The sequence below is a fragment of the Temnothorax longispinosus genome, unplaced genomic scaffold (genome assembly GCF_030848805.1).
Source record: "Temnothorax longispinosus isolate EJ_2023e unplaced genomic scaffold, Tlon_JGU_v1 HiC_scaffold_39, whole genome shotgun sequence".
Classification (NCBI taxonomy): domain Eukaryota; kingdom Metazoa; phylum Arthropoda; class Insecta; order Hymenoptera; family Formicidae; genus Temnothorax; species Temnothorax longispinosus.
This window is the reverse complement of record NW_027270220.1, coordinates 75,222-93,949: the sequence shown is the minus strand read 5'-3', so window position 1 is coordinate 93,949 and position 18,728 is coordinate 75,222. Positions and strand designations below refer to the sequence as shown.

At 33.1% G+C, this 18,728-nt stretch overlaps 1 protein-coding gene across 1 annotated transcript; it reads right to left on the bottom strand.

Moving 5' to 3' along the window:
- Nucleotides 1-14,262: 14,262 nt before the first annotated feature.
- Lt (vacuolar protein sorting-associated protein light) lies at nt 14,263-18,083 on the bottom strand. Its single transcript, XM_071797007.1, has 8 exons — nt 17,749-18,083; nt 16,861-17,125; nt 16,237-16,728; nt 15,669-16,005; nt 15,322-15,558; nt 15,044-15,088; nt 14,886-14,959; nt 14,263-14,808 (listed from the first exon to the last, which is right to left on the bottom strand). The coding sequence occupies exons 1-8, from the start codon at nt 18,081-18,083 to the stop codon at nt 14,752-14,754; spliced, it is 1,842 nt and encodes a 613-aa protein (XP_071653108.1). The 3' UTR covers nt 14,263-14,751.
- Nucleotides 18,084-18,728: the final 645 nt, after the last annotated feature.

Sequence of the window (18,728 nt, the reverse complement as noted above, 5' to 3'; positions counted from 1 at the left end):
TACTTCTAATCACAAATTGTCGAGTTAACTTATATTTTGGGATATAAGTTAAAAATCCAGCTTCTTTAATATACTTATTCTTGAGAGCTGCATTAGCCGCAGCTTTTGACGGGAATGTAACTTTCCATGTATTAAACGAGAAAGGCGCAACACTCTCATATTTCACATTTGCTGACATAAGTTTCTTTGCCATTGTAAGAATAGAGATGCGTCTTCTGGGCTGGTCCTTTGCCGTAGGCATACGAAAAAGAACAATGAAAGGAGCTTTTGTATAAGCACCATATATAGCTGGAATCTCACTTGCACCAGGCTTATTGCCCTGATTACTATTTGACAGGTTAGAATCCCCCTTATTATCTGTCTTCATTTTTGGTTGTACCGGTGTAGCCTGAGATTGTTTTTCTGCTTTCTTCGGGGAAGAACCGGATGTAATAGGGTTGCCCTGCCTCTTCTTGTTGCTTTTAACATTCGAGATAGATTCGGTAGCCTCCTCCTTATCTTCGGTGGAAGAAATGGGAAGGGGACGCTTTCTCGTTTCCTCAACAATATCCATGACATTCTCTGTTGTAGCCTGATTACTTTTCTCCGATTGCGACAAAAATGTCTGGAAATCGTCTCTTATTTCTTCATAATTAGGCGAAACGGGGGACGGGGGATCGTCCACTCGCGAAGAAAGATTTCTCACACGCAGTAAACAGGAAAAGCCCCGGAAATAATGACTCCCGGAAAACAGCGGATGCGTCTGTACACGCAGAGCGCACAGAATAAATCCAATAATCCGCGATTCGAGCACACGCAACAATTATAATGCGAGCGAAAACTCGTCACCGTGCGCACGCCACGGTGGCGGAACCGGAAGTCACAGAGAGTGTTCGGTCGTGCTTTTCCGGGAGCCTCCTGTGGTGCGGCCGGTTCGGGAGAGGGGAAAATCGCCACCGGCGCGGCAAGGCCATAGAGATATAAGAATAGAGTGCGCGAGTCATATGCTAGCACGTAAGAGGCTGCGATATAGGAATAGAAAAAGAACGCTGCATATAGGCCCTTTCTGTCTTTGTCTACGCGTGCATGCGAAACAAAGACAGAAGGGGCCCATGCGCAGCTTTCTCTTTCTATTCTGCGCAGCTTTCTCTTTCTATTCCTATATCGCTTTTTCAGCTCGCTCGCGCACTCTATTCTTATATCTCTATGGGCAAGGCCGACGCTCATTGGCCGCCGGACGATACATCGTTACCGGCATAGCCGTCGAGGTCTGTTCGGCATTTCGGTTGCACAGAGCAACCCTATTGGACCTAGCGCTAAGTTTAATTCTAATGTTAGTTAAATATCGTCTTATTCTAACGCGGATCCCCGAGAGTTTAGACTGCGAGACGTTGAGTTCGGAATTTCCTGTCACAGTGCGCTACATAATCTAAAGTTTAATAAGAACTCTCTCTCTACCAATCTCAGAATTAAGCTTGTTACTACTTTGATTATGCCGCATATAGATTATTGTTGTCTTGTCTACCATGCCCTGAGTATGGCATTAAACACCAAATTGCAGAGACTCGTCAACTGCTGCATTCGATTTATCTTCAATCTCAGATATGATGAACACATTGCTCCATATAGACGTCAGTTGGGATGGCTCACTGTTGAGAACAGACGGTTATACTTCCTTGGATGCCAGATGTATCGTATTCTTCATATGCGATCGCCTATGTATTTACGTGAACTATTTACCGTCCCTGACTCATCGCTTAGGAGATCTGACCGGCTTGCTACTTCATCAGCTCAAATCTTCCAGATACCTGCTCATAGAACCGTAACCTATAGAAATTCCTTTCAGCTCTCGGCAATATATTTTTGGTATTCCCTTCCTAGTAACATAACAACAGCACCTTCTCTTGTATCCTTCAAAAATCTTCTCCGCTCGTTTCTATTAATTGTCATCTGAATCTGTTTAATACTTTAGGCTTTCTGTGCAAATGCATTAGTGCAATTGTTTGTATTAATGTCTAGTCGGATAATCTAGTTTATTGCGTCGCTGCGTTATACATATTATTATCTTAGCTTAAGAGAGTTGCGTTATGTATTTTTAATTTAGTTTTTAAGTTATACTTTAGGTTGCTTTTCGCCTTGCTTTTGCGTTTCTTTTTTTGTAGTTAATTATTAGTTTTTAAGTAATACTGTGGGATGCAATATAATTGTCATTAAGTTTTTCCTATATTACTATCTTTTTCCTTCTTGTTTTATACTTCTTTCCTAGCTTATATTATATTGCATTCTATGTCTGTGCTATTTTGTACCTTTGCCCTATAACTTAGGTTCGGGCATAATAAAATCAAATCAATCAATCAATCTCTCTCTCTGTCTCTCTCTCTCTCTCTCTCTCTCTCTCTCTCTCTCTCTCTCTCTCTCTCTCTCTCTCTCTCTCTCTCTCTCTCTCTCTCTCTCTCTCTCTCTCTCTCTCTCTTCCTCTCCCTCCCTCCCTCTCCCTCCCTCTCCCTCTCCCTCTCCCTATCCCTATCCCTCTCCCTCCCTTCCTCCCTCCCTCCCTCCCTCCCGAGTTAAGACAATGGATTAACAGTTTCTCAAGAGTATCACGATAAATAAGATTAGATTCGATGCTGGTGATAATGTAGAAATGTATCATAATCATAATTTGACGATTTCATAAAGAAGAAGACCAATATCTTGTGTAAAGCTAGCTGAACAGTTTTATGCTTCCAGTATCAATTAAAATTTTTAAATAGCCTCTTAAATAGTCTAACTGTTAGTTCTTTCGCCGCACGTTATTATGTAACATTAGCAAAGACTGAATCAGATTATACGTAAAGTGTGGCTTTATCTTTATTTGTAAATCTATTGTACAATTTCACAGGACATCGAAAAAAAAGAAACGTTTAGATCTTTTATAATTTATGTACAATACAGAACTTATAGAGAATTGATAACCATTTAGCAGGATAAACTGTGTTGGCGTACTCTTTCTACATGTGCACCTTCCTCAAGAGCCGAGACTTGAACCAGATCCGTGAAAAATATCGCCAATTTCGTAGAGCTTTTGTACAGTTTTACTCTAGGAATATCGCTAGAGAAAGAAAGACTTCGGAGATTTTTATCTGAATCGATCGACATAAAGAGAGAGCATAGTAAAGAAGCTATTAGCTTTAGAGAATTTGAACGCATAATACTTTGTTATAATACTATGAGCGAATTAGTTTACGTCACTCTGTCAAGTTTTATTATTAAATTACTAATATATCGATATCGGTAGTTTAATAATAATACATTTAAAAGTGCTCAATTTAAAAGTAGGGCAAGCCTAATAAACGACTGTAAAAAAAATTCAAGGTGGAACGCAATGGACAATCCGGTTGCTCTGACATGCTAACTTAAATGGCAAAAAGTACTTCTCAGCGGTAATGACATTTGAGTCTCTTTTAATTGGGTTGTGGCAGGGCGTTTGAGATAACCTGCTCTTCACCCTGCACAGCTGGTATATCTTTACAAACTTAATTAGCAACTATCGCTTATAGCTACAGGCTTATTAGCCTGTATATTTATTTATTTCAGTATAAAATAATTTTTAAAACGTTCATATTAATGAGGTTCTTTACTAACTTTTGCTCCCGCACAGAGGAGCCACTGTGCCTGGTAGCTAACGGCGCAAATTTCAAAGCAGCGAAAGAATCAAAAAGAATTGTGATAATAATGAGTGGCAAAAAATACGCAAAGTAGTCTGTGGAAAAATTAAAAAAAGAGCACTATTGACGCATGTGTACACTGAGGGAAAAATTTTGTTGAATCAATAAAACAATTTTGCTTGGCAACATACAATCTTCCGGTTTTATTAAGGAGGCTCTTACCCGGCTGCTCTAATCAATGTAAACCAAAAAATTATCATTAATAATTAGTTATAAAATTATCGGAAAATTAAATAAAAAAATAAATAATGATTTTTACATAGTGTAAGAGTAAGTTATATGTTCTATTAGTGTAAATATTAAAATTTATACAATAAGTCAGTTGACTACGTCAGTGCTAAAGAGCAGAATAATAACATGCGCGTGTTACAACGTCGTCTGTAGCAGTCTGCAGCTAAGTAAGGTGTAACCGTGTAGCGTTGTAGCGATTGATGCGATAAAGAGATGGAGCCAAAAGAATGATATAACGTGAGAATGCTGAGAGGGAAAATAAAAGGAAAATTCTCGAAAATAAAGGTTGTCAATGCGCGAGAGAATAATTATGCCGCTACCATACAGCGCAGAGAAAAGACATGTGCAAGTAAGGTTAGAAAGAATAATTAACATTGTTTACTTTTTGATTTTCAAGGTTTGATTGGCAAATAATTGAAACTTATTGTTTATATAGGTACAAAACAAAGATGTTTAAAAAACGCATTTTACTTATTTACGTGTAATACAACATTTGAAACTTCGCGCGATTTTGACACTCGGAAGATCATTCGCCTAACCTGTCGTACGTCATATTAAAACTACAATATCTTTTATAACTCATCGTCAACACCAAGTTTTCTTCTTATCATTAGGAAGATTATTATTTTAACTACAATTCCTTAGTTTTTTGTTTACCTGGCTCGCAAACTTGCCAAAAAAATACATCACTTCCGGTAAAAATTTTAGTGTTTACCATATGCCCTGTGTTAAAAATGCGAATTTCAATACTGATATTTTTAAAATTTTTATCGTCAACCTATGCTAAAGTTTTGGGCATCGGTTCGTTGTGGTTCACTTTACAACATAATTTAATTTCATAAAAATCTGTCGTTTTATGATCGAGGTAAGAGCCTCCTTAAATCAACAAAATTTTTTTTGAAAAAAGTAATTATTTCTCTCGGTGTACACAATAAAATAACCTCTGTATCTCTCCGCGGTCAGCCAATCAGCAAGTGAGCCCGTATTGCGAGTTCGCGCAGGCGAGACCGGGTCATTCAAATGCTGCCAACCATCAGTTGCGGCAGCTTTTACGCAGGCAACCATATTCCATCGTGTAGAGAAAAAATTTAGCTTCAATTTGTGTAAAAATTGTCTCGATACACGATGAACGTTGATAATTAACGAAAAAGGACCTTTTTGCACTTGGCTGCCAGGAGGTTGCGGCAGACTGAGAGGTGGCAATTAACCTATTTTTTTCAAGTTCTTTAGATCACTCTCTTTCAGATGACGCTTCATTTACTTCGCAAACAAATAAACGAAGTTGTCTAAAAAAATTTAATTAAAACAGCTCTAATTGAGGGTACTTGCGGCAAGATTTTGCTAGGCACACCGGCCGCGATGTATGACCTGATATGTAATCTTCCATTAAAATCGCATTTCAATAAAATAACAGATAAACGTATAAATCACGCGGCCGGATCTCGTACTATTCATATTTTAATTCTGATTGCAGACGGACCTTCGGGAACACTAGCGCCTTCTTCTTTTAACATGAATAACTAATAATCTATATTTCGGCTAATTACCGAGTTTATAAATATTTAATTATAATTATCTGGGTGACTCACAAACCTTATTTTTAATCACACTTCATAACTCTTCATACAAAATACAAACGATTCCGTATAAAAACTTTTATTAATTTATCTATTTCGGCTAAATGCATGGTGTAAAAATAATTAATTAATTACACAATTAAACGAATGACTCACAAACCTTTTCGGTAAATGTTTACAATTAGGGCCCCACCTCCGATGACCTTGACTTTGACATATGTTGTCAAGGTCACTCTCCTGAGTGACCTTCAGAAGGTTTTAGTCGGGGGTCGCTTCTTATTAAAAAGTTATAAACAAAAAAAGTTTCGAAAATATAGCAGTTATTTTAAGTACTGAGAGGCATAAACGACTAATATTACGTTTTTCTTTAAAGCAGAGAATACTTTATTTCGCGAGAAAGTCGCTGCTTTACCAAAACACAACATTTAAAGTAGTAAATTGGTGATAAATTGAAGTCTTTTTGTTAAAGCAGAGAATACTTACATGGGTTAGATGACGCTCTTTAAACAGTTGAATACTTTTAAAGCGCGTCATCTAACCCATGTGGCATCTCGCATATTAACTTTCCACGCATGAAAAGTTCACGCATACACTTTCCACGCGAACCGAGGTTCACGCACACCCCCCTCTGCTTTCGGTTCGCGTGAAAAGTGTATGCGTGAACTATTTCGACATATATATTAGTCATTTATGCCTTCCAATACTCAAAATAGCTGCTATATTTTCGAAACTTTTTTTGTTGATAACTTTTTAATAAGAAGCAACCCCCACACTAAAACCTGCTGAAGGTCACTCAGGAGGGTGACCTTGACAACATATGTCAAGGTCAAGGTTATCGGAGGTGGGGCCCTAATTGTAAACATTTACCACCTTTTCAATTGCACTTCAAAAGTCTTCATACGAAATACAAACGATTTCATATGGTAGATTCTTTCCCGGACATTCATTTCCGGTCAAATACATACGAATTGATTTCGAGCGTCAACTAACGCCCATGAAAAGGCACCTTCACGGATGTGCTCACAGATACACCAACACATACATGTATATTGAGTTAGTGTTGGTGACGCCGCCATGACAGGACAGGACGCCATGGCGCCATCTGCCCCGAGTTTTCACTGAACATTCCTAATCAACGGTAGTATATACTGTGACGGCACAGATTAAAGACAGATAGCCAATGGCCCCTCAAAAGTCGAGACCAGCATTTCCGTGCTTTGATTACCGACACACTTTGCCCCTTACCGACAGACTTTGCCCCTAGGATTGAGTCCGGACTAAATCACATTACAGACTTTGCCCCTGGTGCGAGTCTGGACTAAATATACCCGATTTTACCTACAGACTTTGCCCCTGGTGCGAATCCGGACTAATTTTGCAGTGATGCCAGATTTCAGCGGTGATGTCAGATGCTCGATGCTCGGTCAGCCGAGCCGGCGAGAATCGTGCTAGGCTTCTTGTTAATATCTCGGCGCTCGCGCGCGCGCGCACCTAGGTCTTGTCGCACTTATTAATTACTTACGATATTTATTGATATATATATATATATATATATATATATATATATATATATATATATATATATATATATATATATTATATGAAGCCGAGACCAAGGATTAATGAACAATACTATTGTTATTATACAATAATAAAGAAAAATTATTTTGTAATTTAAAAATAATTTTTTATTTTTTTATGAGCAAATCGTTAACTTTCCTAAAGTTGTTAGAAAATATGCGAATAATTTTAATGATTGTCAAATAATTTTCCTAGTTTATATGTATTACATAAAAACTCATTTACCTAAAAAAAATAAAAATGCAAAAAAAGTTAGAAAAAAACCAGGATTCGAACTTGAGAACTTCATCATTCTAGCCGATCGTCTTACTCGCTCGTCCACGTTTACTATTAGAAAATTGCTTCTACCGGCTCGATAGATTACGCACATGGAAACTTTAAGAAATTTTATTTCATTAATTATTTGACATTGGCATAAGTTACTATGTCTTGTAAAATACATATAGTAAAATTAAAGGACAAATTTTTGCAATCACAGCAGTTATGTGTATTTCACTTTTACGAATAGATTACGTAGATATTGTTGCTCAACGGAAACCGCGAGAAGGTGATGGTCTCTTTCGTCATGAGATAATGTAAAAAATTTGTTTTTTTTAACATTGCAATAATTTTAATATGTATAAATTAAAAAATATATAAGTAGATAAAGCTCGTATGTCTCAGATAAAACAAGAGCCAATAACCGAACAACATGATTCTAAATAATATAGTTTAATATTCCGTCAAAATAACTGGGACGTTTCGTGCTTTACAGAGACTTTTTCAATCAATAAAATAAATCCCTCTAATTAACTTTAATACATTATCATAATAATCCCGTTACATAAAAAATCCGTCGAGAGATAAAATAAATTAAAAGAAAGTTTAACATCATAAAATTAACATTAATTAATAATTATAGCATTTTTATTATAGAATTTATCCTCTCTATTGATTTAAATCATAGCGGTCGTTTTTACTTTCTTAATATTAATAATTATAGTATACAAATTACATGGAGTTATTAAGAAGCCACATCAAGTTAAAAGCCCAAAAAACCGATTAACAAATAGTCGAAATGTATGCGTGGTCAAACTATAAATTTAATTAGAGAGTTGTTAACAATTTTTAAAAACTTAAAAAATAATTATTTGTTTAATGGCGAGATAAATCGTGTTAGAAGGCTGAAAAATGTGGAGCGAACGGCCTTAACCCTCCGAGAACACAAAGGGTCAATTTGACTCTGTTTTTTTTTTGCCAAAAAAATTTTTAGCCAAAAATATTAAAAATAAAAAAAATAAAAAAATTTTTTTTTTAAAGAAACTTTTTTTAAGAGAACATTCTGGGTTAATCTGACCTTACACACACTTTGATCGTCCACCATTTTAAATTGACGAGTGCGATCAGAGTTGTGTAGGGTCAGATTGATCCTGAGTGTTCTCCGTGATTGAAAAAATAGGTGTGTTCTCGGAGGGTTAATCATTGCGTGTCAAAAAATTTTCCGAAGTCAAGCTGTGTAATAATAGTCTAGTAGTAAAAAATCTATAAATTAAGTAAAAATCGAATTCTTTAAAATTGTGACATAAAAAAGTAGTAATTCTCAACAAAAAGTAGACTTATAGTCTTATAAACTCGAATTAGCATCAGCTAAATTCTCAAATTAACGAAGGCTCCTATGCTTCAATTCCAAAAGCGACTGAACGAGCAAGGATTCAGTTTTATTATTTTTCAACAGTATAATTTAATTTTTCTTATATTTCACAGTATTTACATTAAATTTCATAAAGAAAATTATGATTTATTTTGAAATATATTCAGTAATTTTTCAATAACTTTCATTTCATTTATCATCAATTTCATAGTACTTTCAGCAAAATATTTTCATCTGGGTCAATTGAGACAGAATTTCAGTAAAATTCCATTATATTCAGTAAAATATTTCCATCAGGGTAATAATAATAGTAATAGGATTCTAAGATTTAAAATCAATTTAATATAAGAACGCCATCAAGTCCGAGCTAGGATCTAAGTAGCAAATAATTTCCGTGTAAATTTCCAATACTATTTTCAACTAAACTGCGCGCCAACGAATTGTCGGTCTTGAAACACAGCTTCTTCGTTAGAACAGTAAATTGACTTAAATAAATCGCAAATCGATTTAATTTTTTATGCTGATACAAATCGTATCTAACATCCCCCTTCCCCCGAATATTACTGTAAAGAATTTATTGCGAAAAAACCCTGACTGAGATAATATTTTTTCGCAATAAATTCTTTACAGTAATATTCGGGGGAAGGGGGATGTTAGATACGATTTGTATCAGCATAAAAAATTAAATCGATTTGCGATTTATTTAAGTCAATTTACTGTTCTAACGAAGAAGCTGTGTTTCAAGACCGACAATTCGTTGGCGCGCAGTTTAGTTGGAAATAGTATTGGAAATTCACACGAAAATTATTTGCTACTTAGATCCTAGCTCGGACTTGATGGCGTTCTTATATTAAATTGATTTTAAATCGCCGCAGTGACTACTGTCAAAATGCATTCTGCGCTTAGCGCTGTTTATAATGTGCAAATAAAATATACGCTCGCTCATCTATCTGCATTAGTGTCATCTTGTGCACTGTGTTACAAGAATTCGTGCAAATGGAGTAAATTGCTACTTATATGTGCACATGGGTGCATTTATATATCTTACCGTTTAATATTAGAGTACAAAATATCTATTCTCTAATGGATAGATATGATTGCAACCCGTCTGTAATACAGCAGCGTGTTTATAATCCAGTAAGTAAATTAATAGCAAATTGTTGCCAATTTGGCATTAACCTCACTTACAAAGAACTTTGCTCATTTTTATAAAGGTTTTAGGCCCCTCGCGTATAGTAACGAGACTTAAAATGAAAGATTATTGTTAGATGATTGAAATATTTCTGTATAAACATAATCCTTTATTGTAAGTTAATACCGATCAGAGATACACTCTTTGAAAAATTAGAAAAATGTACGAAATGGCTTTGTTTTATTCGATTTTTCGGCGTCCTAGGCATCTCCCTGTGATGACGGATAATAAACTACTTGAATATATCAATTGAAGTACTTTATACAAATAAATTTGTTACTATACTGATCCAGCTAATTGCAAGTTTCTGGATGTGAGTCAGGGATATTCAAAATAATTGATTGTAGAATATTCTGATCCTCTAACAATAATTTTTTATTTTAGCAAAGTCTCGTTGTTATAGACGCGAGGGTTCTAAAATAGACAGGGTTCTTTGTGGCAAATCCAATTATCAATAAAGTGAAACGTGATATAAAATAATGTAAAATCTCATAAAGTGAGAGAATGTAAATGTAATGTTTTATTATAAAACAATAAATATTTTAAAATTGAAAAATCTTCCTATACTTATCTTCCCGATAAATCATGTAATGGTCATCACCTGCGATGATGTTTAAAACTTCCAAAGAACTTTGTTCCCAATTGCAAATAACACTTAATATAATACTAAAAAGCAACGTACATTAAAATATGTTTAACGCATTACAAAATTTTTTTGCTTTTTTACTTAACTTTTGCATATACTTACAATAGATTGGGCAGTAAAAATAATCAATAACTCAATAACATAAATGTTTTATTGTTTATAGATCTTCACAAGTTCGAATTCCATTTCAACGATGACAAAATCTAGTTTTCTGTTCATATTTTTTATTGTTTCTATCGTATATCGACTGATATCTTTCGGGAAATCGTATCTCAAAAACTGTCACTTTACAGGATTCGTAAATTTTTGTTTCGTTGATAAGCAACAAACAAGATAGTTCGATCATCGCTTTACTGTTCAAAAGTATAGTGATTTGGAATTAAAATACATCTTTATTGTTTAATTTGATATTATTCGTGGGAAACAAACGCAAAAACGCAATTTTTATAGATATAATACGACGCACTTCAAAATTGTAATCAAATGAACAAGATACGACATATTTATTTTTAAATAACATTTATTATTGTCCATTTAAAAATAAATATGTCGTATCTTGTTTATTTGATTATAATTTTGAAATGCAAATTTGTCGTATCTAAAAATACGAGAAAATACGAGAAAATTTCGACAACTATAATTCATTTTTGTTAATCTATTTTAAGATAGGATGTAGACACTTAGCTTCGGGGTTGCCTGACCGAGCGTTTAAGTCGTTCTCCGGAAAATTGATTTTCTCTAGATTTTTTTAAAACTGGAATATACGTTAATTTTTAGATGTGCTTTATGCGATAGTATAAATTTCAATACCTCTTGCGGTATTATTTAATAAACATCGAGATACTGAGTTTCAAAATTTCAACTTTTAACATGTAATTCCTATTCCGAACTATTGTAAAATAAGAGACATTATAATAAATTGTGAAAAAAGTTTTCTCTAAATGTTTTTGAAAAATTAGTATATGATGCTCTATAAAAATAGAATAAATAATTGCACGCGATTTGATGAATTTTTCGCTCGGTTCAGAGTGATAGAAGAGAAGAAGCGTCAGTTACTTGGCAACGCCGCATGAGTTCTTATACGCGTGAAGTTAACTTCTTACTTTTTATAGATGTTATTATATAATATTTTGTATACATATAAACATCTTTTTAAGCACGAATACAAGTTGAGCACGACTGGAGCCGGAGAACGTCCTTAAGCAGAAAAATCGAAAATTGTGTAAAATCGATCTCGAATTATGTAAAAGATACGACCTCCCGAAAGATATCAGTCGATATATGTGAAAAATATATTTCTTGATTAAATTAATAAATTAAAATTTAAGAAATTAATAATAAAATAGAAATTAATTTTATAAACTGAAATTTAAAATATTAGATATTAATTAAAATTTAAAGAAAAATAAAAATTATAGTCAATAATTTTATAAACTATAAATTAAAAATATTTCCGTAACATTCTTTGCAGTGTGTGTGGAGATGGGTATAGTATCGGTATTGTTAAATTGATTATATCATTTTAATTATGTGATTGTACGTTTCAGTTTCAGACTGCGTTTCAAGATTGAAAGTACGGCGCGTGTAATTGACGAAGCGAAAGAATATACTTTTAAAATTCACACGAAAAATTGTTACTATATAGGTGAACAAAATTCAGCCTGACCGTATTTGGCAGTTTAATTTGATGAAAATATTAATTTTATGAAATTACCAGGAAAATTATATAAAAGTTTATTTTTGAAATTTTAATTAATATACAAACATGAAACTTTCCTACACGACGGTATAAATAATAAATATAATTAATTGAATAAGTTTATTAAAGAAGCATCGCGAATTAAAATATTTATCCTTTATTTGTTCTTAAAAGAAATTTCTCATGTCATTTATGATTAAAAATATATAATTGATGCATGATTATTAATGCCGAGATTAACACAGAATCCTATTGCGTCAAGAAGTTGCAACTATAATACATATACCATTCAGAATTTATGAATTATTTTTAATTATGTATTTAAAGTTAAGGGTTTTTTTTTAAATATTAATCGCAATATTAATCGGATGGCAAAGTTAATTAAAAATAGCGAATATTAAAAATAAAAATAATACAATTTTTACTTTTGACATCCGGCCGCTATATGGCTCCGACATTTTTAATTTATCAACTGAATTTAACATCAGATTAATATTTAGCAACCTAAAAAACTCTTAATTTGAATAACAAAAAATTTCATAGTTTCTTAATTAATCGTCTATGCGTAAGTCGCAACTTTGATGCAATAGACTCTATGTTAATCATCAATATCTTTTTAACTACAATTGACATAACAAATTTCTTTTAAGGGCTGAAAGTCCTAACAATTAATTAACAAACTTAATTTTGATTGCAAAATATAACTTGTCTAACACGTCACGCGGAGTTCTCGGCTTAGGGATCAGTGCTCTGATTCTACAACTATTAACAACAATTCGTTATCATTATATTGTCGTTGCGCAGCTTTTTTATCATATATATATTATATCTGCACAGCGATAATATAACAATGATAACGAAACTGTAGTTATAAGAGTTACAGCGACTTCGTCCGAAAATGACCTGCTTTATCAAGAACGTAGTTACTGCATTGGCCGCTACACGGTATGGCGCTGAAACCAGTGAGAAATGCTGGTCTCGTCTCAACCCGGACCTTTGGCTATCTGTCTATTAATCTGTGGTGACGGTAGTCTCCAAGTACTCCAGACCTGTATGTAAGACCGTGCCGTCCCGTAGAAGAAAACCTTCCACAATTCTTGAGATATCGCGGGTTCAATTTTTTTTTAAATATAGGGTATCTCTCTCTCTACCCGGGTTCTAAAGTCCAATGAGATAAAACTCAGAAGAAGATGGCGCCCGTAAAATTATTGTAAAAAAATAAAAATAAAAAGTGTGCAAACTAGGAATTTCACATTGCTTTATTTCGCTCATAAGCTTCCTCTATGAGGAAGCTAAACTAATAAATACTGATAATTATACACAAATAAAATACAAGCTTTCTCATAAGGAATTTGCACACTTTTTAACAAAGTTATAGCTGTTTGAATTTTGCTTATTTTTTAAGAAAAATTTAGTGTTTCTTTAATTTTTGTGAGAAATATATATATGTATGTATGTATGTATATATATATATATATATATATATATATATATATATATATATATATACACTTTTTTACAAATAAATTTTTATGCAAGTTCTTCTTTTAACAGTCTTGTAATATAGCTCAGTATACGGATTACATAGCGGATCATTTTGAGATAAAGCAGTTAATTGCGGATTATGTCCAGACTCTTCTTGTTGGTAATTCAATTCGCTCATTGGATAAATTTTGCGCTTAATCTACTTACATAAATGGTATTAAATTTCTCATTGTTAATTTCTCATCAGTGAGACCTGTCGATGTCATAAACTTCACGATACAGCACTTCAAAACATTTGCCCAAGAATCGAAAGTCTGGGATACCGTCGATATTGGCGAAACAATCTGATAATTGACATAAATCTGCATCTATCGAGAGATCAATCTGATCCTGCGGCTTTTGCCGGGATCTGTATAGAGTTCAAAATTTACAACTTGATAAATCGTTTGGATAATATAAATAAAGTTTTTAAAAGAAATATCAACTTAGTTATATATTCATACTCAAAAAATAGTTTAATAAGTCGAGTTAATAGCTGTATGAAATATTTTTTATTTACTTTTACTTCCTTTTTTTACAAATATCTTTCTGTTAGTTTAAACCGTTAAATAAAGGAATATAAATGTACATAATTTATAAATAAAATGTCATTGTCTTCATCAAGCAATGAGATTACAAAGACTTTCAATTAGTTTACAGAAATTCTTTTCGTTGTTTTTTTATTTACAACTGTATTGAATTATGACATCAAAAGCAAAAAGTCATATGAGTTTCTTTCTTGCATTATATGTCGAAATGAATTAAATGTTTATGCGTTATTATGTGCACTTTACCATATCTAATTCTAATTAAAACCTACTTGTTTTTTTTTTCATGTAATTTTAACCTATTTATTATATATAAAAATTTGTTTATACATTAATGTAACATAATCTTAGCTATACCAAGATGCTTGGTTGAAATATGACACTAGTCCATTTAAAGTTTTCGATATTCCACATGTTGCATAAGTACAACTTTACCTTTATAATTTTCTGCCAGGCGTCATCTCTTTCTGCGAATTACATATCACACAATTTTCCTGAAAAATGAAGAATATTATAACAATCCATCAATAATAAAATAAACAAATTAGTATGGAAGAAATATAATACGTACAACCAAATCAAAATTGGGTAGACAATCTTCATGAAAACAATGCTTACAATAAAATACAACCATATTCCGCGGTTCTGGGGAAAAAGATTTAAAGGCAAATTATAATCGTATCAATCAATTAGAATTGTGACTAATTCAAACTAGTTATTTGTAAATACCTCTTACAATTATCTTCCTATGGCAAGCTCCACACATCTGATCATCTATGAAATAAATCTAGTGATAATTTTGCATTGTCATAAAGAACAGCTTACTAATCCATTACATTTGTCACATATAAAGAATTTATCAAAATGTTTAACATAATAGATACATTTAACTACAATTTTTTTAAACAACTCTTTGAAACTTTCTTGTTTAAATCAGTTCTATAATTTTTTACAATTTTTACAAATATATAATATTCTTTTTCAAGATCAGATTTTATAAAGCTTACCGTCGACAAATATGCCCTTTTGGTGACAACGAACAAGTCGCTCGTGGAGATTGAAATAATCGTTAGATAGTATTTTCTTGCAACCTTCCTGCACAGACACCTGCAGATTGTAGTCGCACATCATTTTAACCAATGCTTTCTTTAAGCCTGGAATTTCCAAAGTGGGTTCTATCCTTTGCACCATAAGCCTAGGGTCAACATAGGTGCCGATCTTTTGGAGGAGAAATGTAATAGCCGCTGAAACGTGTGAAAACTATTACTTGAATTAAACTTTACTTGAATTAATTTTTTAACATTTCTAACAATTCTAACATTAGACTCTTTTTAGAAACCCATTTGATTCATACCAGGTTTGTCAAGTGAGTAATTAACTAGATCGTTCCACAACTCTTCATCATCGTGTTCCTGACAGAATGCTATTGCACTTTCCATATCATTGAGTTCTCTTGTCATGAGCGCTAAAGCTTCCGAAGTGTTTCCGATTCTACCTAGCAGATACACCATTTCTGGATAAAATCGACGCTGACTACAAATATCCAGAGCCTGTTGTATTGGATAATTATCAGAGCGACGTAAAAGCGGTAGTAACTTGTCTCTTGAATAATCGGCATACAGTCGTACCAAAAGACCATGGTACTTGCCCTTTGAATCCTTTGTGTCTCTTTTATCTAATGCATCTAGATACTAAAAAAGGAACAAAATTATACAATTAAATCCTTATTTAAAACTGATAGTTTTAAATAAGGATTTAATTGTATAATTGTATAACTCATGTTTATAATATTTAAGACAAACAAAATAATTAAAAAAAATATAAATGTTGCATGCGGTTGAATTACAATATATCAAATGCTTCTTGTAAATATACGCATATTTTTCACATAAAAATGTAAACGTTATATATTGATTTATTACCAAATATAAATAACGATGATTATGTTGCAACTTTTGTACAACCACGTCAGACGGCACTCTGTCCTTCTCCAGAAAAAATTGTATGGCACGTTCTGTGTCCAGATCCATCAGGCCTTCGATCATGTCATACACAGAATTATACAACTGGTACTTTTGGATCAATTGGAAGACGTCCTTGTGCCGCAGCTTCAAGTACATAGCGAGCGCTTTATCGTATTTGCCATCGTGGATATATAAAATGGCTAACGCTTCTAATAATACGTTCTGTCGTTGATTGTGAACCAGTAAATGCTCCAATACACCGTTAACTACCGCCGCTACTGTGTACAAATCCGGTGACCATTCCTTGACCAGTTGCAGGAAACCGTCGGGATCCATTTTTAAATATTCATACAGGACCATTTCATAGATTAGTGAATCGAGGATAACGTCACCCCGCGGCAAGTAGGACGAGATTGAACGCAGTTGATGCACTCTGGCAAATTTGTAAACCTGTCTCAGCAAAAAAGTATATTCACACCAAAGCGAAAAAATTTTACGAACACGGGCTTAAATGTAATTGCAAATAGTCTTATTATTCACAAGATGGATATTGAAAACGGTCCATGATGACGTTTCTCTCACCTCTTCCTCCCATAATTTTTTATTTCGTCCTAAAACTTTGAGGCAAAGCTTTCCAGCATCATCGTATTTTTCACATGCTAATAAGTGATCCAAATAAGTACGCCCTACATCCAATACAGTATGCATCTTGCAATCTTTGCCTTTATTTATTGTTACAGCTTCTAAAGCTTGCTCGAACTTTCCATGGCTCAATAGCCATTCGATTCTGTCATCCGTATCATACAAACTGGCCACTACGATATCTTTCGGACTTACAATGAAAAATCTGTAAATAATTTTTTTCCATGAAAAACAACATCAAGATGATTTTAGAGATTTTTTTTTTAAATTAAATTAAATTAAAAAAGTATGTACCAAAAGTTCTAAAAATGGAATTAAAGTAAATTTTGAATTCAAAGCTATTCTATTCTTATTTCATATATTAAACATTAGACTATTTGTATCTTGTTACATATTAATATAAAAAATTTTCTATAAAATACATATACTTTATAGAAAAATAATTATTTGTTAAAATTAATTTTTAAAATATTTAGAAATTATCTTAAATTTTTCTTTCATCGTATACAAAACCGATTTGGTCAATAAACTGCGATTAAAAGTAAGTTAAATGATTATGGCACATATTTAAATCAATTTTAATATTTTATTGAAATATACTCTGAAAACAGATTATCATTATTGTCACTTTGTATTCTCTCGCTCACAATTTTTAATTTTTCAATCAATATAAAAGCTTTCTTATAAAAGCGAAAGATACATAGAATAAAAGTCGGAGATTGAAACCAGAATCTATCGACTAGGAGTCAACAATTTTCACATGAAATCACATATTGTCCCAAATTGATTTTAATACACTAATTTTATAATATTAATTTTGTTGCCTACCTGTTTTCCTCCTTTAAACAATCCAAGTGATAATCATTGCAACTGTATTCCTTATAACCACGTAAGGTAAGCGAGTTTGCACATATTACTGAGAAATCTTGATATTTTGGTTCAACCACATGTAGAGTTGGACGTTGATTTTTTCCATCTTCATCCGGTTCCTTTAGGCATCCTAATAATACTAACTGATTTCTCAATGGTGCTACACCGGATATATAAAAATCTACTTGAAACGTTGACACTGAAAAGTAAAATGCAATTGCTTGAATGATTCCTACATTTTGAATACCTACTGTTATAATACAAATTGAATCGTACGAATTAGTTCTAAACATGAATCCAGATTTAGCAAAGAATCCGAACATGAGTAAATAAGTTTATTTCAATGAAGGACACCATAAATGTAAACAAATTCAAATTTATGTCGATAAATATGTTTAATTTCTTTTCAATATATCAAAGGAAAAGCATTCACAATATATATTCATATTCATAGGTAAGTGTTTCATTCGTAATAATTTGACCTTGCTTATATTCGTTTCTACCAATGTAGATTAACTTTGATCTTGGTTTAACTTACCTTTTATCTTTCTCTAATTTTAAAAACTAGAAAAAGATAAATAGTATATTGTGCACCAAGGGGCGAAAAGTAGAGTTTTTCAGACGAGTGTGAAGTTTGCCGAAGGCGAGGGTGGCAAATCACACGAGTCTGAAAAAGTTTTCACCCCGAGGTGCACACGATATTTTTCACAATACCTTTACGGAAAGTTCGACTTCCATGCCTAGAGAGAGGCGAGAGTGGTCAATTTCAAGCCAGGGCTTACTTTCCTCCCTAGGGCGGAAAGTTGTTACTTTCCGCCCGCTATGCCGCCCTGCAGGGCGATTCTCTAACTTCTTAACGTCCTTAACGACAGTTTCGGTATCGTTGCGCAAGTATTATATACGGTAAAAATGCTGCGCAACGATACCGAAACTGTCGT

What these genes read in the sequence shown, in the direction of transcription:
- Lt (XM_071797007.1), bottom strand. Translation starts at nt 18,083, where the DNA reads ATGTTTAGAACTAATTCGTACGATTCAATTTGTATTATAACAGTAGGT. An exon ending in TGTTTAAAGGAGGAAAACAG is followed by an intron (nt 17,126 to 17,748) that starts GTAGGCAACAAA and finishes AATTATTTACAG; the next exon opens with ATTTTTCATTGTAAGTCCGA. An exon ending in TAGGAAGATAATTGTAAGAG is followed by an intron (nt 14,960 to 15,043) that starts GTATTTACAAAT and finishes CTTTTTCCCCAG; the next exon opens with AACCGCGGAATATGGTTGTA.